The 22,313-nt window shown below is 36.3% G+C and overlaps 1 protein-coding gene across 1 annotated transcript in view; it reads right to left on the bottom strand.

Moving 5' to 3' along the window:
* Positions 1 to 1,299: 1,299 nt before the first annotated feature.
* Positions 1,300 to 22,313, bottom strand: part of TBX20 (T-box transcription factor 20) — a 50,899-nt gene continuing 29,885 nt past the window's right edge. Inside the window, exons 7-8 of the mRNA XM_019726310.2 lie at positions 4,163 to 4,275; positions 1,300 to 2,943 (exon numbers count right to left, since the gene is read on the bottom strand). Coding sequence (XP_019581869.1) covers positions 2,603 to 2,943; positions 4,163 to 4,275 — 454 coding nt within the window. The 3' untranslated portion in view covers positions 1,300 to 2,602. The remainder of the gene's footprint in view (positions 2,944 to 4,162; positions 4,276 to 22,313) is intronic.

Here is a 22,313-nt window from a genome sequence, read left to right on the forward strand (position 1 = left end):
ACCCAGTTTAGATACATTTCTACCCCTGGATCTCATGGCTAGAGTAACTCTGATCAGACTGAGCTCCATTTCACTTGTGCTTTTTCTTTCTTGTTCAAATAAAACCAAATACTTAAAAAATGTATCCAATTTGGAATTTCAGGTGTGATTTTCCCAACAGCATGTTTTCATATCTTAGTCTTTTCTTTTCTCTAAGCACTCTACTTAATTTTATTCTTAGATCGCTTAATTACAAAACAAAGTTATGAAGTCAGGAGATACAGGTATAAAATCAGATTTAACAAAACATACCACCCTACTCTGACATATACCGATTGGGAAAAATATCAAAATAGTATTAAAATGATGTATTCATTCTCATTGAAAAGAAAATTTAGGTCCGATTTACTTCAGTAGACCAGTAATTTACCAGGGTATTGAGTAGCATCATGTAAAGTAGCATTGACTTTTGTTGTTCCTGCTTTAAGCAGCAGAGCTCTGTATTAAAAGGAGCACTGGCAACAGGCCAACTAGTAAATATTAAATCCCTATCCTAAGCTCTGTGGCTACTTAAGCATTACTCATAACTGTTTGTTTGTTTTCTAAGGAAATGCACATCAGTCCTGTGTTTGAAAACAAACTACCTGTGTATACAATAGCATAACATGCCAGAAGCTATAAATTAGCCTACAGTGTCTCCCATAGGACTTTGAGATGCCTGCTTAACACAGCCCATGCTTCTCCATACGTAAACTTAGGGATGCAGCGGAGAAAGACAATTACCGAGCCCAACAGTGGCGTCACATAGACAGGCTATGCTATTTTACCTTGTTTCATGAGCTGGAAATGCCCAAGAAAGGCATTTGATATGGAAAAACCTAACATTAAACCAACCAAATAAAACCGCAGGGGAGTCTGATGTGATAAGTATATTGCATTTGCTCCCAAATACATCTCTACTCTCAGCAGCAGTATTTCCCATCTCTTTGAACAGATTCAATACTTTTGCAGTCAGAGTAAAATGAATGTTACATACAAAATTAAGATTAAAATAGAGTTTGGGGAAGCTTTGTGAAGAAGACAGGTTATATCCTTCGCTAGAATGCATTATATCTAAAGTCGAAGAAGTACCAACTTCATTAAATTTGTTATAGGGAAATGAACTATTGCAAAATACCAAATGTACGACCCCTGACCATAAATGTTTAGATACATGCTGCCCCAAAATAATATAGAGATTATATATATAACTAAAATATAATTAATTGCTATACAACACTAAAGGATGGCTTCAAAAAACAGCAAGAGCTGAAAATAAAGTGGATAAATGTTTTAGATTTACTTATAAGCACTGTTAATGTTTCAGTCATTGAATTAACATGTAATTTCATACAACAGGCTAGGAAAACGGCGAAGAAGTCACTGAATATAACAGTAAGAAAAAAGGATGATTCAGATACATGGAAATATACTCATCATGAGGATAGGTTAAGTGGCTATACAGGCATTTAGAAAGTCCATTCACAAAGTCTTGTCAATTAGCAGTAGCAGCTAATCTATCAACAAAGCAGATTTATCAAAAATGAGAATTTGGCCTGGTGCATTTTTAACATCCATAAGGTCTCCCAAAGCTGAATTAAAAATGAAGGGACCCTTGGCACCCATGGCAGAGAAATTCCTTTCAGAAGAGGGCAGAGGGCAGCCATCTTTTTATTGCAGCTGTAAGTGAAAGAAAGCTTCACATGTTATCATGTAGAGGCTTTAGAGTGTTCCCCAGTGAATAAGTCAGTAGTGTATTTAGAATGGAGCCCAGGAAAATAAACCCTCAGGTTTACAATGTAACACAGAGAGTCTCTTGCTTCAAAATTGTAAATAGAAGATTTTCCTTACATCAATGGCTAGTGATTGCAAGAAAGAGAAATAGGAAGAAAGGAGATTAGACTGAAAAAAAGCTTGTCAGGTACTGGCCAGTCAGTATTACAAAAAGAACGTTGTGAAGTCATAACCACTATTCATCCACAGAACAGGATGCGCTAGCACTCAGCTCCTTCCCCAGCAAACTGACACAAAGGAAAAGTAAGCATGCTTAAACTACAGCAGTACAACTATTTCGCTATTGGCTCTCATTTTCTACAGGGAGAAATGGACTTCAGTTAGTCATTATGCAGTACGGTTGGTATGGTACATAGTATTGCCTCTTTGAAGATTCTTCTAACCTGTGGAAAGCAGAAAGAAAACCTATACACGTTGATTTTATACATTACTGCATCGACACAGCGTTCTGAACCACTAGGAATAATGCACTTTGATTCATCTGCCTTGTATTATTAAATTTTCTGGGTACGTTCATACCCTGTTAAGTTGCAGGACTTAGGCTGGCTGAGAACTTGACACTGATTCTTTCTCAAACCCAAGGGCTACCCTACAACCCCAGATGAATCCTGGTCCATGGTGCATTTCCTCAGCAGTCAGTTTTATGGTGAGCCCAGCTCTCCTCTCAGTAGGTCCCATGTCTCCTGGAGAGCCCCTGCTCCAACACCCCACATCCCGTCCACCCAACCCTGCCCAATACTCCATACCCATTTGCACATGGTGGACCTGGAGTCCCCTGTTCTTAGGAGAGTCATACAAATGGTGTCATCACAGCTGAGGAATGGCGCAGTCCCTGGATAGCAGCGTAGGGCCCCTGCTGAAAGTAGTGATGGTACCGGGGCATGTGGAAGGAGGGGAACGTCGGGCCACTCCCCTGCATGGAGCTGGCAATGGCTGAGGGGGTCAGAGGCATCCCAAGTCGGCTGTATGGTGGCAGAGAACCCTGGATGGGGTGAGGAATGGGGGTCGCTATGGACGCTGTGCTGGTACCAAGGGCAGTCAGGGACTGTGGGTGCTGAAAGCCGGGAAAACTGGATGAAGACGATACCCAGGAGCTGAGAGACAAATTATCGGATGTTGTAAACGCTGATCCTGAAAGGAGAAACAACTCATCAGACTGGAAATGACTTCAATGTGCAAATCAAGAATTATATTATCTGGAATGATTGATTTACTTCAAGAAATAGGCAATAGATCTGAAATTCAAAAAGACAAACATGCCAACCATGAGGGAAGTCTACCTTTCCAGATGAGAAGCTCTCATTTACACCACAGATGGAAGAGAGAATTTACTAAATAGCAAAAGATGGCGTGCTTACCCCCAGACAATGGCCAAAACACTAGGACCCCACGTGAAGGTTATTAACTGATGCACTTTACAGTAGCTCCAAGAAGCTGATATCTGTGCTAACTGCTGCAGCATCCCCACAAGGAGGGCTGGACATGAGCCGCAGCAAAGCTATTTGGTTTCCAAAGCCTTTGGGAGAACCTACTAGAGTGGTTTTGTTTTGTTTGTTTGTTTGTTTGTTTGTTTGTTTCACTTCCATAATTGTTTATTAAATATCTGACAAGTTACAAAGTAACTTTTCTTACATCGCAGCATCCAGATCTTTAAACAAGAGTTGACATTGAATATTCCAATTGTATAATTACGAGTAGCTCACTAGGATTTAGTTATAAGAGACGTCCTATGTCTTAGCGGATAGGCTAGTCCACGTTACGGACATAAAACTATGACAGATGGCTCTCTCTCCATACGATCATCCCTGTGCCCTCTGGTCTCTGTTCTCCCAGGTGCAGAGGGTTCCTCCTGAGCTTTTGTGACAGGAACTTCTTACCACTGGGGCCACTGCCTCTACGTAATGCACTTCACTTTTTAAAAGTGTTTTCAGTTTTAGTCATTGTCTAAATAGATATTCCTGACCTATGTGGAACAGGTATATTCCCCGATTTTCGGATTACAGAATTGAGGTTCAGAAAGACTAAGGGACTGCCCCCAAAGTCCTACAGCTCTTTGGTTAGTAGATCACGGACAAGTAACTCCTGAGCCCTGAATCAGAGGCTCAGGTCCTTTCAGTAAAAAAACAAAACCACAGGAAACCTTCAGGCAGCATAAATCACGTAAGACTCAAAGGCAAAATTATGAACCCAGTAAAATCGGCCTGAGGAACTGTCCCTTCTTGAAGAGGCTCCGGAAATACTTTGGGGGCAGATGTGTAACCGGAGGACCAGACGTGTCATCTCCTACCTGCTGCCATTGTCCTTTGTGTGCTCATGCCCCCAGCAGCTGCATACCCAGAAGCTGTCTCACCTCGATTTTGTGTTGTCTGAACCTCATCCCCCAGCACGTCTTCTTCTCCTCCGTAGGTTCGGATGGGTGAGCGGGCATAGGAATGCTTTTGAATCAGGCTCTCCACACTTTCCCTAGGTTAGAGAACAGTACATCCTGAGTAATCTAAAAAAGCTAAGGACTCGAGATGGAGAGGGGTCTTAAAGGTAATTTGCTAGTCAGTAAAAACATTTTCTCAGCCCAAAGACCACCACTTCTGGGAAAGACGACATTCAAAAGAGGTACGTTTATTCCATCGCAGACTTCTCAGAAATATGACCTCAGGCATACAAACACAAGCAAACATAACTAGATAGGGTAGGGACAATCCCCTGAAATCCTACAAAATGAGGAACAAAAAAGGTGAACAAGGAGCCTTGAAACCTGACCACAGGGATACAGAGTTTAATTAAGTGAAAGGCGAGTTAGTGAATTTAGTACAAGGAACTGCAAAGAATCTTCTCACAACTTCATCAGCTAATGAATACAAAACAAATACTCACCTGACGTGAAATGCGCTGATTCAACATCTGACAAAATATGGGCATAAAGTTCAAAATATTGTTAGTTATAAAAAAGACCCAGTGTTCAACTAGCAAAACTAGTAAATCCATCAAGTTTATGACAATATGGGTGTTTAGATGATGGACACTGGGATCCTTGTTGCTTTAAGACTGAAAATTATAGAAAAGCTGTAAAGGACACTTAGACAGCCATTAGTGAATTGAGGTCCCCAAATAAATTAGTCCATTGTCTTTGAAGATGGTCTTCCTCTTGCAACCTAGTCTCTAACCTGAAGAGCATGTTAATTTAAAAAAAGAAAAAATGCTGGCATGAGTTTAGCCAAATAATTTCTTTGCCAAAAGTGCAAATTGGTAACAGATTAGTTTACACGGTACATCTCTGGAATAGCTGTGGCCTAGAGACCAGTGTCAAATTGACCAATGCCAAAGGACAAAGAAAGGAACAAAAGAAAATGGTGTTGAATGAAGGACAAGTCAAACACCAGATTTCATATTGAAAGGACAAAGAAAGCAAATAAAAGGTCATAATAACTTTTCAGAATGTAACACAGACTTTACCTGTGAAAAATACTAATTCATAGTGAATTTGGTATTCTAGAAAGCTTGTACACTCAACATACATGAAAGCATTTTGTCATATTAGATAGCGAGCAAATGAGGACGGAAGGGTATGCCTAAAAGAAATAGTAATTCAAGCAACTATTCAAGTTACATCTTTGTTCCCAAAAGGTTTTTTAAAAACCAGCACACAGTACAACTTCATATAGTCAAAATGACTGGGATCAGGCAAAATCCAGATCCGATGGATGAGCATATTGCTGTTTTTGAAAAATGAGACCATTCCATATTTATGGATATGAAATGATTTCTAAGATATAGTAAGTGAAAAACTAAAGTACAGAATAGCATTTAAAATATGCTACCATTTGTCAATTTGAAAAAGGAATATGTGTGTTCACATATGCCTGTGTATGCTTAGTATTTCCAGAATGTTCCAGTTTCCAGAACAAGAAACTGCCTAAAATAGGTTTCCTCTGTAGGGTAGAACCAGGGACCTGAGGGATTGGAACAATGATTCCCAAACCTGTTTATGTGCTTGAATCACCTGGGGATCCAAAAAAACAAAAACAAAACTATCTTGAGGTATAATTGACATACAGTAAGGGGTACATATTTAAAGTTTACAATTTGATCAGTTTGGGCTTATGTGACTGGTGATACCACCACCACAAGAAAAGTAACAAACATATCTAACACCTCTAAACATTTCCTATGCCCCTCATACTACCGGGTCCCCAACCCAACAAACTTTCTAAAAGAAACCACTGAAATGATTTCTGCCTCTACAGATTAGTTTGCATTTACTAAAATTTTATAAAAATGAAATCATAACTTATTTATTTTTTATTATCCTGCTTCTTTCATTCAGCACAATTACTTTGCAAGTCATGATGTTGGAACAAATATAAAGACTTTACTCTTCCTTATTCAGGCTAGCAGACTATTATATGGATAGACCACAGTTTATTCACTTGCTGATGGACATTTGTCTTGTTTCTAGTTTTTGACTGTTACATATGGAGTCACTATATATATTCCTGTTTACTTTTTAAAAAATGGAAATATGCTTTCACTTCTCTTGGGAAAATGCCTTGGAGTGGAATGAGATGGGACTGTACAGTAAATGTGTGTTTAACTTTTTAAGAAATGGCTATACTATTTTCCAAAGCATCTGTACCATTTAGCATTCCCACCAGCAGCGTACAAGAGTTCTAGTTCCGCCACATTCCTGTCAACACTTAGTACAGTCACTCTTTTTATTTTAGCTATTCTAATACATATGTACTGGTATCTCATCATAGTTTTAATTTGCATTTCCTTAAGGACAAAGATGTTGAGCATATTTTTATGTGCTCATTTGCTTCTATATATCTACTTTGGTAAACTGTTCAGATATTTTGTTCATTTTTAAAAGTTTTTTTTTATTATTGAGTTTTGAGATTTCTTTATATATTTGGGACACTGGTTCTTGTAGGATATCTGATTTACAAGTATTTTCTCCCGATCCGTGGCTTTCCTTTTCATTCGCTTAACAGTGTTTTTTAAAAAGAAGTTTTTAATTTTGATGAAGTCCAATTTGTCCATTTGTAATTTTATGGATTGTGTTTTTTGGTGTCATGTCTAAAAATCTTTGCTAACTCAGGACCACAAATGTTTTCTCTTAAAATTTTTTGAGAAGTTTTATAGTTTTAGGTTTTTCATTCAGGCCTATGATTTGTCTTGAGTTAATTTTGTGTCTGTTATGGATTGCTGTTCATTGTTTTGCTTATAGATATCTAATTATTCCAGCACTATTAGTTGAGAAGATTACCCCTTCTCCACTGAATTATCACTGCATTATTGTCAAGATCAATTGTCCATATGTGTGGGACTACAGCTACATTCTATATTCTGTTCCATTGATCTATTTGTTGATCTTGACACCAAAATTACACTGTCCTGATTACTGTAGCTGCACAAAAAGTTTGAAATTAGATAGTATTAGTACTCCATTTTATTTTTATTTTTCAAAGTTCTTTTGGCTATCCTAGCTCCTTTGCATTTCCATTGGAAATCTAAAATTACTTTGTGAATTTCTACAAAAAAGCCAATAGAATTTTGATCCGAATTGTATTCTATCTATAGATCAGTTTGTGGAGAATTGGCATCTTAATAAAATTAAGTCTTTCAATCCATGAACCAGTATTTCCCTCCTCTTATTTAAGTCTTCTTTAATTTCTCTCAGCAATGTTTTTGTAGTTTTAAGTGTATACGTCTTACATATCTTTTGCTAGATTTATCCCTAAATATTTCATGTTATAGTAAATATTGCTTTTTAGTTTTAATTTCTGATTGTTCATTGCTAGTACACAGAAATAAATTTATTTTTGTACGTTAATCTTGTATTCTGTGACATTGATAAACATACTTATTTTGGCTGTAGATTTTTCATTTTCTACATGATAATCAAGATGTCTGTGAACAGAGATGGTTTTACTTCTTTCTTTTCAATCATAATGACTTTTATTTATTTTTCCTGACTTAATTGCAATGGCTAAAACTATTTGTTCAGTGTCAAATTAGCCATGGTAAGAGTGGGCATCCATGACTGGTTCTTTATCTCAGAGAAAGCATTCAATCTCTCGCCCTTAGATATATTATCTCCAGGATTTTTTGTAGATGCCCTTTTTCAGACTGAAGAGGTTCTCTTGTATTCCTAGTCTTCTAAGAGTTTTTAAAGTTGAATGTTGTTAAATGCTTTTGCTGTGTCTATTGAGGTGATCACACTGTTTTTCTTTTCTAGTTTGTTAATATGGTCAAGTACATTGATTAAATTTCAAATGTTAAACCAACCGTGCATTCCTGAGCTAAACCCTAGCCATGATATAGTATCCTTTTTTGGATTTTATTTTTTAAAATTTTTGTTTATAATTTTTCTACCTATAGTCATAAGGGACACTGGTGTATATTTCTCTTTTCTATACTAATGTTTTTTCTAGTTTTAGTATCAAGATAATGCTGATCTCACAGAATTAGTTGGGAAATATTCCCTTCTCTTTAATTTTCTAGAAGATTTTGGGTAGAGTTGTTATTATTTCTTCCTTAAATGTTTGGTACAATTCACCAGTGAAGCTATCTGGGCCTGGAGTTTTCTTTATGGAAAGGCTTTTAACTACACATTAAAAGCTATCTATTTCTTCTTGAATAGGCTTTGGTAGTTTGTAAGGAATTTATCTATTTAATCTAAATTGTTGAAATTATAAACATAAGTGTTCATAATATTGCTTTATTACCCTTCCTTTCAGTCTGTGTAGAAGTGTAGTGATATTATTCACTATAGTAATATTATTCCTCTCATTCCTGATAATGGTAATTTGTGTTTCTTTTTCTTTTTTCCTGATCAGTTTAGCTAGAGAACTGTCATTCTTATTAATCTTTTCTTCTTTTCATCCCACTGATTTTCTCTATTGTTTTGTATTCCATTGATTTCCACTCTGATATTTATTGTTTCTATTCTCCTACTTAGTTTGGGTTTCATTTGCTCTTCTTTTCCTAGTTTCTTGAGATGGAAGTCGAGGTCATTGATTTGAGACCTTTCTTCATTTCTAAAGTAGGGAAATAGCACTACAAATTTCCCCTAAGTAATGTTTTAGCATCATCCTACAAGTTTCTATATGTTGTATTTTCATTCAGTTAAAAATATTTTCTAATTTCCTTTTTGATATTTTCTTGTCTCATGGGTTATTTAGACATATGTTATTTAGTTTCCAAATATTTGGGAATTTTCTAGTTATTTTCCTGTCATTGATATTTAACATAATTCCACTGTGAACAGATAACATACTTTGTATGACTTGAATGTCTTTAAATTATTGGGACTTGTTTTGTGGCACAGAGTATGGTCTAGCTTAGTAAGTGTTCTGTGTGCTCTTGAAATAAAGTATATTCTGCTAATGTTGGATGGAGTGTTTCATAAATGTCAACTAGTTGAGCTGGTTGACAGTGTTTTTCAAATCTTCTATACATTTATTTTCTGTTTACTTGCTCTATCACTTGAGAGAGGGATACTGAAATCTCTAATTATAATTATCTATTTGTCGTTTCTCTTTGCAGTTCTGTCAGTCTCGCTTCACGTATTTTGGAGTTCTACTATTAGGCACTTAAACATGTATGATTATATGTTCTCCTGATGAATTAAATTCTTTATTAGTATGAAATGATCTACTTTATCCTTGATAACATTCTTTGCTCTGAAATCTACTGCAGTTTAATATAGCAACTCCAGTTTTCTTTCAATTAGTGTTAACATGGTATACATTTTTTCCATTGCTTTTCATCCAACTTGTGTCTTTATACATAACGTGCATTTCTTGTAGGCAGCATATATTTGGGTTTTGCTTTTTAATCCAAACTGGCAATCTTTGCCTGGCAATTGAGGTATTTAGTGCATTTATATTTAATGTGATTTCTGCTATGATTAGATTGAAGTCAATTATCTTGCTATTTGTCTCACAAGTTCTTTACCCTTTTCCTCCTTTTTGCTTTCTTTTGCATTCATTATTTTTTATGATTCCATTTCAGCTCCTTTGTTGGTTTACTAGATATAACTTTCTTTTCATATTTTAGTGGTTTCCTTAGCATTTATAGTAAATATCACTAACTTATTGAAAACTAATTTCAAGTGATATTATATCATTTCGAGTATAGTGTAAGACTCTCATAATATGCTTTCATTTATCCCTTTCAATCTTTGTGCCATTCTTTTCAAACATTTTACATAAGCTCCACACTACATTATTTTGTTTAAACAGTTAATTATCTTTTTTAAAGGTTTCAATAATATGAAAATATTTGATCTACTTATCCATGTAGGTACTATTCCCATTGCTCTTCATTCCTTTATGTAGATCTAGATTGACATCTGATACAATTTACCTTCTCCCAGAAGGACTTTCTTTAACCTAACTATAGTGAAGTTTGCTAGTGGTAGATTCTTTCAGCTTTTGTATGTCTGAAAAAGTCTGTAATTTGCTTTTTGTTATTTAAAGATATTTTTGGTGGGCATAGGCTGTTAGGTTGACTGATTTTATTCTCTCAGTACTTAAAAAATGTTGCTCCACTGTCTCCTTGTTTACTTTGTTTCTAACAAGGAATCTGCTGTCATCCTTATCTTTGTTTCTCTTATGGAATATGTCTTTAATTCCCTGGCTTCTTTCAATATTTTTTCTCCGTCACTGCTTTTGAGCAATTTGATTATCATGTGTCTTGGTGTTATTTCTTCATGCATCTTGAACTTGAGGTTATAGAGCCTCTAAGCTTGTGTGTTTTTAATTGTCATTAAATTTGGAAACATTTTGGACATTATTTCTTCAAATATAATTCTTCCCCCATCACTCCATCTACCTTTCATGGGTTCCCATTACACATATACTAGACTTAAAGTTTTCTCAGAACTACTCACTGTTACTCTGCATTAAAATATATGTCTTTGCTCTCTGTATTTTATTTTGGATAGTTTCTATTGTTATATTTTCAAGTTCACTAATCTTTTCATCTGCAATATCTAATCTGTTATTAATCCAATCTAGTGTATGTTTCATTGTATACAGTCGGTCCCCAATTTACAATGGTTCAATTTAGGATTTTTCAACTTTATGATGATGTGAAAGTGATATATATTCAAAAGAAACCATATTTCAAATTTTAAGTTTTGATCATTTCCCAGGCTAACAATATGTGATATGATACTCTTATGATGCTGGGCAGTGGCAGCAAGCTGCACTCCCAGTCAGGCACGTGATCACAAGGGTAAACAACCGATACTCTACAGTGACTGTATAACCAGCATCTTTTGGATATTGTGTCCTGAGCACATTTAAGGTAAACTAAGTTATAATGTTTGGTAGGTTAGGGTATTAAATGCATTTTCAACTTATGATATTTTCAATTTACAGTTGGTTTATCGGGACATAATCACATTTTAAGTTGAGGAGCATCTATATATTGTAGTTTTTTCACCTTGAGAATTTTGATTTGGATCTTTTGGACATCTTTGAGGTCTCTATTTAATTATATATAATATATATATATTACAGCTATAATAACTGTTTAAATGTCCTCATCTATTAATTATAATATTTGTGTCAGGAGTTATTTTCAATTAATTTATTGCCTGTTTTTCTACTTCTTTGCATTTCTGGTAATTTTTAATTGGATGCTAGGCATTGTGGATTTCATCTTGCTGTGGGCTGTATATATTTGTATTACTATAAATATTCTTGAGCTTTGTTCTAGGATATAAGAGTGCACATGTAGTTAAGTTACTTGGGAATAATTTGATCTTTTTGGGTCTTGCTATCAAGATATTAGGTAGGACTCATTTTTCCTCACGGCTAAAGCAAAACCCTTCTCAGTATTCCATCAATGCCCTGAAAGTCACAAAGATTTCCAGTTCATCTTGTTGGAATGGGCACTATTCCCTTCCATGTCTGAACAGTACACACTTCTTCCTCTAATCTTTTCACGTTTTCCCCCGGACTCTGGTAGCTTCCTCACATGCACGTGCTAATCAGGTCTCAGCTGAACACTCAAGAGGGACCCTTGCAGATCGTCAAGAGTTCTCTTCTCCAATAGTCTGTCCTGTGGATTCTCACTGTTTTTGTCTCTTTAAACTCTCAGCTCTGACTGTTCAACTCAGGGAGTCTGCCAGGCTCTGACTGCATTCTCTCTCCCTGTGGCATAGCCTACATAGCCTCTCAGACTATAAACTGGAGCCATCATAGGGCTCACCTCATTTGTTTCCCATCCCTTGGAGATTATTGTCTTTGGTTGCTCGGTGTCCAGAGTCATAAAACAAAATGGTTTCATATATTTTGTGTCAATATATGAAAATATATATGAAGCAAAGTCAAATATATGAAGCAAAGTCAGCCTGGGGATTGTCTAAAAATTCCAAAACCCAGGCTATCCCCACAGACCAAGCAAGATTGTCACAATCTCTGGGGGTGAGACACAGGCTTCAGTAATTGATAAAACTCCCCAGGTGATTCCAGTGGACAGGCAAGTTAAGGAACGGATGGAGAAGAAGATGTGTAATGGCCACTTCACATCATATACTCCCCGTACCATTTGAACTTTGAAAATATGTGCTATTTATTCAGAATTCATTACAAATGATAAAATATAAGAAATGATAACCTACCAATGAACAAAAAGAAAAGAACTGCTATTCTAACACTGATACTTGAGGAACTTATAATGAATTGATAAAAATTGCCATCATCATGCTGATTTTTTATAGTAACGCAGTAAATGTATTGTAGGCAGTGTGGTATAATGAAGCTATTATTGGCTTTAAAGTAATTTATCAAACGGATGCATAGATAGATGAGTAGGTAGACCACCCAGAACTATTTTCACCTTTTCTAGTTTTGTTACTTCCTTAACTTCTCTTCATCTGTAAATTGGGGAGCATAACAACTGCCTGGTAGGACCATCCATTCATTCAAAAAAATATATGTATTATGAAAAAGGTGCTATTCTAGGAATTGTGGAGGTAGTATTAAATAAAACATAATAACCCGTGACTAATGAGGGAGGAGGCTAGAGGGAAGAGAGAGACAATAAGAGAAAATATGTAGCAGATTAGATGATGACATGATAGTACTATGGAAAAATAAAAATAAAGCAGGGAATGCTGACAATAACGGGAACTATGAGGATTAAATGAGATAAGGCATTTGAATTGCCCAAAACAGTGTCTGGCACGTAGGAGATACTCAGTAAATATTAGTGCCCTGTAAAAGCATATTTATAGCAGGTAAAACTCTTTTATTCTCTTAGATTGTATTTTTCCCCAATTTATTCTACCCACCTGAATAGTCCTAATTCAGAATAATGTGACCCAAACGAGGATTTTTCTCAGTGATTGAATGCTAAAGTCAGAGAACTTGAATAGCATGTTACTCGCAGTTCTATTATAAAATTATATCTATCATAAAAGATAAAAGGTTAAGCTTTAGTGAGTCTGTAACACTTGTTTAAAAGTGTAACCTATTTTTTAAAATCCTTTGAACAGACTTGTTGAATCTCTTGAGTTAGATTTGTTGAAATGAAAATATTTTATCATTTACCAAGGGGCACCAGTAAATATATTAAGTGCAGAAGGTTAATAGAAAGGATAATATGGCACAACATGGACCCTAATTCATCAATTTGCCAACTGCTATATAATTTTAATCTTTATATGCCCACATTCTGCTAATGTTGGAACCTCACAGCCTTAACAGCTGATGTCACTTACTCAAGGACTTAATTCACTACAGTATTAGAGAGTGACTATCTTTTTGGGTAGCCTGGGTCATTAAGGAAAAGTCAAATGAGCTGAGCAACCCTTAATAATATAGCATATATTCCAGCTGATGCTATCCTTTTAGTCTGAGCCATGTGTCATACTGTTAATATTTAAGATGAACTTAGGAAATTAGGTGGTTATTTTTATAAGAGTCAGGAACTTGTTTCAAATACCCTAGAAAACATTTTTTCTTTGTATACTCATAAAGGAATGTCCATCAATGGGCTCAAATGATGTATTGCTCAGGTATATTCCCCTTCCCATCCTAGGCACGTACGCTGCTCAAGTCAAGCATTTCGGTTCAAAAGCAGAGTGTAGTATTTGCTCTGAAAGTGCCCTTAGATAAAACAATTTAAACATCTTTCACATGCACACACAAGAACAATCACGTTCCAAACAACACAATATATCACTGCCTTGTGAAATATTTTGCTTTTCTATAAAAAGTACATTATATTCATTTTGTCCTTGGTAGATCACCGGTATCATTACTTATTCTCGTCTCTCGGAAGGGGAAAAAAAGGGATTTTATCAAAGTGATTTACTTGTGTCAGGCCTGGGAGTGAACTGAAAGCAATGGCAGTGCTTATATGAAGGATGGCATAATTGAATTATTGCCTTTTAAGTGATTGAAAACAGTGGTGCACATCAGGGCCATCTCCTCAAAGATGTTACAGAGTAGACAGCCTATGCTGTTTACTTTATGTCTAATCCCTGTTTCCAGCAAAATGAAAAGTGCAAAGAATTTGTTTAGCCTGGAAGGCTATTGGGAGGATTTCTAAACTACTGTACCCTGAAAAAATAAGGGGTGACTCACGTAATGGGTTAAGTGATTTATGTAATACACGCTATGACCGTGCCTTGTAATGCTTAGTGCTATTATATTCCAAAGATAGAGATGGTAGTTTTAGTAGAACTACTTTCGATTTAATAGATAAATAAAATGGGTACTGTTATTGAAGGTCAGCCTTTCTAATATCTAAGACTAAACTATTTTTCTAGGCAAAAAGAAGACATCATTACCTGAGGTATTTCTAAAAATTTCTTGTGACTACTTTGTAACCATCAATTCCAAGAACAATGTATTACATGTGAGAGACACAATCATAGCCAGAAAGTGGGTAAGACATAGGGAAGCGACCATGATGACATGGATCCTGCCAGAACGTTCGGAACCATTTGAAATCATCTGAACTATTTGTTCAAAATCTAAACAGGCAAACCAACAGACTCTCTCGGTTTTGGAGTTGATTGCCCTTCCTCTGTCTTTGAAACCACAGTGAAAATTCTCAGCGCTAAAAAATCAAAGCCTTCCTCTTCCCTCACATTCTTCTTTGTACCACCACCTTACCTAATGGACCCCTCGTTTGCTGCGCTTACTAGACTGATGGAAATTACATGCTTGCATGGTTGTCTCCACTACGATACTGTTGAGCTGTGAACACGGGGGAGAACCATGCTTTATCTAGGCACTGGGTCTCAAACGTTAGTGTGTGTTACGGACTGAATGCTTGTTTCCGTAAAAACTCATACGTTGAAATCTTAACCCCCAATGTGACAGTATTAGGAGGTGGGGTTTTTGTAGATAATTAGGTTGGGACAGTGAAGCCCTCATAAATGGGATTAATGTCCTTATAAGAAGAGACACAGGAGTTTACTTTGGCTTTTTGCTCTTCAGTGATGTGAGGACACAGTGAAAAGATGGCTGTCTGAGAACCAGGAAGCAGGTCCGCAAGAAACACTGAATCTGCGGGCACCTTGATTTTGGACTTCTCAGATTCCAGAACTGTGAGAAATAAATGTCTGTTTTTTTAAGCCACTCAGTCTATGGCATTTTTATTATAAGCCAGCGTGCATCAGAATTACCTGGAGGGTTTGTCAAAACTCAGATCGTCAGGCCCCACCCTAGAGTTTCTGATTCCGTCAGTCTGAGGTGTGGCCTGAAAATGTGATTTCCAGTGTGTGTGCAGGAATGCTGCTGCTGCTGATCTGGAGGCCATGCTCAGAGAACCGCTGGCCTAGCTTAGCAGTGAGGAGCATGTTTGCTGGAACCTGTTCAACTCAAATCCTAGCTCTGCCACTTGCTAGTTGTGAGCCTGTGGGCACATTCCTTCCCTTCCCCCCACCTCAGTTTTCTCATCTGTAACATAAGGATATTAATATGACCTAGCTCTTAGGGTTATTATTAAAATTGAATAAATTAATATACATAGAGAGCTGATATTGGTACCTGGACTATAATACGTGCTCAATAAATGTTTACAGATAACAAAATTAAAATTATCATTGTTATTATTCAGTATCAAGATCATGTGTTCCTAAAGCTGGTTACATAATCATAATCATTTCAGATGAAATGGAGACTTCCAGTCCCTATAGAATGGTTTCATTCAAACCATTCTATAATCTACATGTCAGAAAGAAAATTAAATAAAACATAAATGCTATTTCAATAGACATTTTAACCTTTTCTCCCAAATATAGACCTGAAAAAAGAAAAACTGTTCAGGGAGAAAATGTCAACTCCATGAAAATCGTATCTAATTTATAGGAAACAAAATATTTAAAGTTGTTCTTGCTCATTTAGTTGCTCGTGTTTACATCATGTCTTCCTGGGCCTTTGTAAATAACTCCTTGTCACAGTATTTTTCTAAAGATTGATGCAGATAATGTTATAAATTACGGGAAGATAATACATCAATATTTGTAGCTTCCACAAAGTACTTAATAAATGAAGACTTTAGATAATACAATTTGAAAGGTATTATAAATCATTAATTTTAATTTGAGAACTGAAATTTATTATGCAATCCAATTTGGAAAAAACAAAATAACTGTAATCTTTTAAAGAGCTTTTAGACTTTAGTTTATTTTCATTTATTTAAGTCTTACTGATTTTTCTTCTTAGTAGTAATATACATTTCTGGTTTTATATTATCATTAGCAACTTAAATAAGTAACTATCCCACTGAATAAAACAAACGCCATCATGTTTAGTGTCCTAAGTCTTATGGTTGTGACAACTAGGAGGAACGTCGCATGCACAGTACAGATTACTCAGTTTCTAAACAAACTTTAGTAAATTTTGAAGCAGGGAACAAATGTCCTTCCTTCGCAGAAGAACAAACACAAGAATGAAAAAAGGAGGGTAATTTACAACTGTAAGGTAATTGTGATTACCTCTGCCAGCTTAACTGTCAGACTCACTGGTTTGTTTGACATTGTTTTGTAACATAAGTGCTTCCTTTCAGGAGCTATCGGTAAATGACTAACATTTTAAGTGCAGAAATGCGGCTGGCTAGTTAAAGGAATTTTGTAGTGACTACTTCTGTAATTTGAAAAAAAAATAGTTCTATTAAAAGCCACCCCTCCCTTTTTGTGGTTGTTGTTAACAGATTATTTTAATTTATTAAATTAATAGATTTTATTTAAAAGCAGACATTAATCCGATTACCAAACAAAATTGCTTTCATTTTATGCATGCAGGCTCTTATACTAAGTCTATCTTCCTCAGAGATGATTTAAAAAAACAAGTTTCTTAGTTTCTTTCCTAAGAAGCTGTGCGTTCAGATTCCGTATGTGCACCTGGGCTTTGCTTTCTCCTATGGAATGAGCATGTGGTAGGGAACTGGTGGCCAGGATTAGATGATCTCTAATCTAATGTTTATTACGGCTCTAACAATTTATGAATCTATAAATATATAAACAAAAGTAAAAATTAAAAATAGCTATTTTGGAAAAGTTCAGTACTAATTGCAAAGAGCCCTGAGTTCTAACTCCAAATTGTCTGCTAACCGTGTGACTTGCGTAAATCACTTGCACTCTTTGGGCTCTCGCTGCCTCATTGGGATGATGACAGAGATAAACTGGATGGCTCCCCAAATCATTCCAGCCTCAAAATAAATACTTCCTAAAAAGCTCATTTTAAATTTCTTTTGGGAGTTTACACATAAAATGCCAGGGCACACTTTAGTATGCATAATATAATTAAAAGTAGTCTTTGTATGTTTTCATCTGTATTTCAGATAGAATAAACTATATACCAGTAATTTAAAATCAAGTTATTTTTACCTATACAAGGCTGGGATAGCATATGTTGCTCAATAATCCAATTCAATTTTAAACTCCTTGATTTCTGTCTCTTCATTCTGAGTCACATCGTATTCCTGAGGCAGTGCCTCCAAGCAGAGCTGATGCAGATACCCTCTGCCCTCCCCCATCTCAGAAGCTGTGGCCTGCTCTGTGGCTCTTGTTACAGAATGCGGTCCCAGGGGACCACTGTGGGTCCTGGGAGCAGGGGCCGATCCAAAGGGCAGGGACCGTTGTTATTAGCTTTTGCCATTTGCTGTCTTTAGTGCTGTTACTTTCAAGCAGCACATCTCTCATATAGTGACTGCCTTTAACATCCAGGGTGTTTTGCTTTTGGGTTTTGTTTGTTTTTTGTGGATTTACTGAAATAATACTTCACTTTTACTTTATTACAAATACTGCATAATCTACTTTGTAAGAGTCTCCATAACACTCAAATATAGCTGTATTTTTGAATGATTAAGGAAATTAGCAAACTGAGTTATGAGCTATAACCATTTTACTGTTCACTAGGCTGAAGTTTAATCTATTTTCTCAGCCACAATAGTGTATGTGTGTATATACATATCCTTTGCCTAAATCTATTCCACTGGTTTTCTTCTAAAGATGGAATATAAGAGTGATATGAGAACTTACATTGTTGGCTAATTGGGCAACAACTGTTAGGTTGGACTAATCAGTTCACGACATACGTGACTTCTTCAGGAGCCCTGAATGTCAGATTTTTCATTTTTTCCAAAGCTAGCCAGAATGCTTAGATACCAGCAGATATACTAAATAGGGGAAGGTGAGATCAGAGAGGAAAGACGAACCAAGTGCACAAAAGTATACTGCAGAAAGTCTCATTCTAGACCAAACCTTAAGAAAAAAAGTGAGGAACACGTCCAAAATTCAAAGGTAGAGGAGAAATTTTTTAAAGAAATGCCTCTGTTATCGGATATCTGGAGAGAGAACTGAGCACGACATCCATTCCACGCTCCTGCCCAGTCCACCGAAATGGTGCAAGTGCACACTGTCTGGATGGCACCCGTGAAGTAGAGAAGGGAAATCCACATAATCCTCACATTTCGTTTCACCCATGAATCTCCTCCTCTCTGCTTCTAAAGTTATCAGCAGAACTTTGGACCATTTGCAAATAATCCCACAAGGAAACTCACTAGGATTTAGTGTAGGAAGAGTGAGTGTAGCGGCCTCCAAGAACTGCTCATTATAAGGAAGCACATGGTAGAAGAGCAAATGCGTAATGTTGCAGAGGACTGATGTCACCTTCTGTCGGTTACATCATCAGTGAGTGAAAGAAACAGGGAGGCAGGAAGTCCAGACAATCGTCCTCTGGGAAGTAGGGATCTCCCTCTGCCCTTTGATCAAGGACAATAAGAACAAGAGCAAAAGAAGGAAATCTTTTGGTCATTCCAGAAAAAAAACAACTAAGTCACTTACATGGGAAAGAAAAGTAGATGGTCATCAGAGTTTGACAGCCACTTTATTCCAGGAGACAACGAAATAACAACACATTTGAAATACGGCAGGAAAGAAAATGTGAGGCAAGGACTGCATATCAAGTCAAAATGACTTCTGCAAATAAAGGCCACAGAAAAACTGTCATGTTCATGCAAAAGACAAGCAATATTGGTCCCACAAGCCTTTTTGAGGAATCTAGTAGTGAATGAGCTTCAGACAACCAAAACGACTGAAACGACATTGATATGATACGTTAGTGGGCATTAGATATGTATTTACTCATAGAACTAAGACTAAACTGTGCTTATGAGGAAGAATACAGCATGTAATGACTATATATTCTGACAAGTAGATGAAGTACAATTCTCAAAAATTAGGGGAGAAGGGAGAGAGAAGGTGATGAGTAGAATAAGTTATTGATTACATTTATTAATTGAGATTAAAGGGATACGACTTCAAGTCAGATGCTTAAAAAGAGTGAAAGTAGGGGGAAGAAAAAAGAAGTTACTAGCTAATTTCAACATTGCTCATAGTGGGGGACCTATAGAAAATTAGAAAGTGGGGGAGTCGGAGTTTTTAAAAGATATTGGGCTAAAGATAAACACTAAAACAAGAGTAAGAACCTCGCTAGTCATTAAATAGTACCAAAAAGAAAAAGGTTGCTAATAAAATAGACCACATAGTAAAAGATTATTTATAGAAAATATATGTATATTTAAATATAACAAAACAATATGACACAACTGAACCCAAGCACATTAATATATATGACACATATTACACTCACATAGCACAGATGTTCATATGCATAATATTAATGTACCTTGTTATGCAAAAAAAACCCAAGATGAACCATGTAGAGTATGTTAAAATTTACCTAAGAAAAAAGGGAAGAAGAATATATAACATGTATCTGCTTGTATTAGAAAACCCGGTGAAAGGATAAACAATACTTTTCTTAATAATGGTTCTCTATAGGAGAGGAAAGAAGCAGGGCGGAGGGAATGGAGATAGAATCTAGATGCCTTTGACTAAACCATGTTCTGTAGCTTTGTCTTGAAACTATGTAAATCATTTATTAAATACTCAGATAAGAAAACTGTATGCTTTCAAATTCCAAAATATAGGAAACACAATGAAACGAATGAACCTAAATGTGTACCATTGGGTTAGTTCATACCTACACAGAGGAATGATTCCAAGGGACTTCAAAACACTCTGGTAGGAAAATAAAGGGGGAAAAAAACCTAAAATACTCTTGGAGAGTCTCTACTAGAAGCTATATTGAAGACAAAAAGAACCACAAAAAAGATTTTTGACTATTTTGAGTTGCCACATTTTTGGAGGTATGCTGATAAGCATATTCTGAGATTATGGTGCGTAAGTATACTGCGAGACAAGGCACATGAGTAAGGACAGGGTATTCTATCATTTCCAGTGTTGAGACTAGATTCTCAGCATGAGAGGAAAGAGATCTCGGTGTAAGGTCAAAAAGGTTTAGTAAAAACCTTATCATCCTGAATTTAAGTAGAAAGTATTAATAGCAGTATGAACTCATTGGATTTTTTTATCTTAAAGTGTGCATGCGTGGGCGCGCACACGCCCTTCAAACAAAGAGCCGAGACTGTCATAGGAGCCTGTCACAGGAGCCTGTCGCAGGAGCGGGGATGCAGAGGGGGAGGCTCACATTGTATTAAATACTTACTCAAAATCTGAGTACTCGCTTCTTACACATTTCAAATATCATATTATTTTGCCAATTTAAAATGCAAATCTGGGAAATATTGGAAAAAGTATTTTCTAATTCCTTAACAATAAATGGGATGATGTTTTCAGAGTCTGTCTCAAATGCCTTTTATATTGCTCTCTAAAGTTCTTGCAAGTTCCTAGTACTCTGAAAGAGAAAAAAAAAATTCAACCTAGTTTCCAATTATTCATAATAGTGGAGGCATGAGATTAGAAGATGGACAAAAATTACATAGAAAATTAAAATCTACAGTGAACCTTTAAAAAGCATGCCTCTCCAAGTTGTTCCTTTGTCATCCTCCTCTGTCATCTTTCTTCTGGCTGGAACTACAGGTGCTAAAATGACCCTAAGTGCATGTCTCAACTACCAGTGTAAAGACATGAAGGATAAAGTGTGGGTAGAGATCAGATCTCACCAGCTTTATCAACTAAAATCACCACATGGGCCTCAACATGAATTACTGAGTCTGCCCATGTTAACCCAGAAAGAGGAAAAACATCATCCTAAAGAGGTGAAATTTCTGGGTAGGAGTTTCCCTTGCTGCCAACATTTCCACAGCCCCTTAAAGCTCTAAGCCAGAGAACAGCAAAGTTTTTCTGCCTTATGGTCTCTGTCAGATACTCAGCTCTGTCTTTGTAGCAGGAAAGCAGTCACATACAATATAGAAATGGAAAAACATGACTGTGCTCTAATAAAACTTTGTTTATAGACAATAAACTTTGATTTCCTATCTTTGCATGTCCCAAAATATTATTTTTATAATTTTTTCAACCATTTAAAAATGTAAAGACCATTCTTAGCTTGTGGGCTGTACCAAACAGGTGGCACATGTAGTTTGCCAAACCCTAATCTGAGTCGTTTACCTACTTAGAGATGGGCTCCACTGACCTTGCACTTCTCCTAAAGCCTCACTGCCTCAGTAACTCTACAAGCCAGCTTAGAGCTTTGTTAGAAGCAAATACTGCTTTCTTCCCAGAACCGTAAATCATTATGAAAGACCTAGAAATTATCCATGAACTCTGAACCTCTTTAGCAAATCTGCCAAGATGCTTGCCGCTCCATGGCTTGATGTAGATAAAACTTCTACAGAGTCCCAGAATATTAGATTTGCAACTTTCTTTCCTGAAGTTTGCCTCCTTGGGTAAACTAATAGAGTGTTTTTGAGCTCTGAGCAAAAAGGCCTGATTCTCACCGGGCGTGTATCCAAATTTGATTCGTGTAAAAGTTTTATTCAATGCTAGGGTGTTTAAACATATTTTAGAGAGACTCTCGGTACAAATCCTGAACCAATATAGTGAGATAAGCATATGTATTTAATTCTCTGCCCCCCTAATATGACTGAGAACACAAGGGGAACTCAGGAGATTAAGGAGTGTGCCAACTACTTATTTGGATATTTTAGCCACGAACAGGAAAGGA

This window comes from Rhinolophus sinicus, linkage group LG09, assembly GCF_036562045.2.
Source record: "Rhinolophus sinicus isolate RSC01 linkage group LG09, ASM3656204v1, whole genome shotgun sequence".
NCBI classification, from domain to species: domain Eukaryota; kingdom Metazoa; phylum Chordata; class Mammalia; order Chiroptera; family Rhinolophidae; genus Rhinolophus; species Rhinolophus sinicus.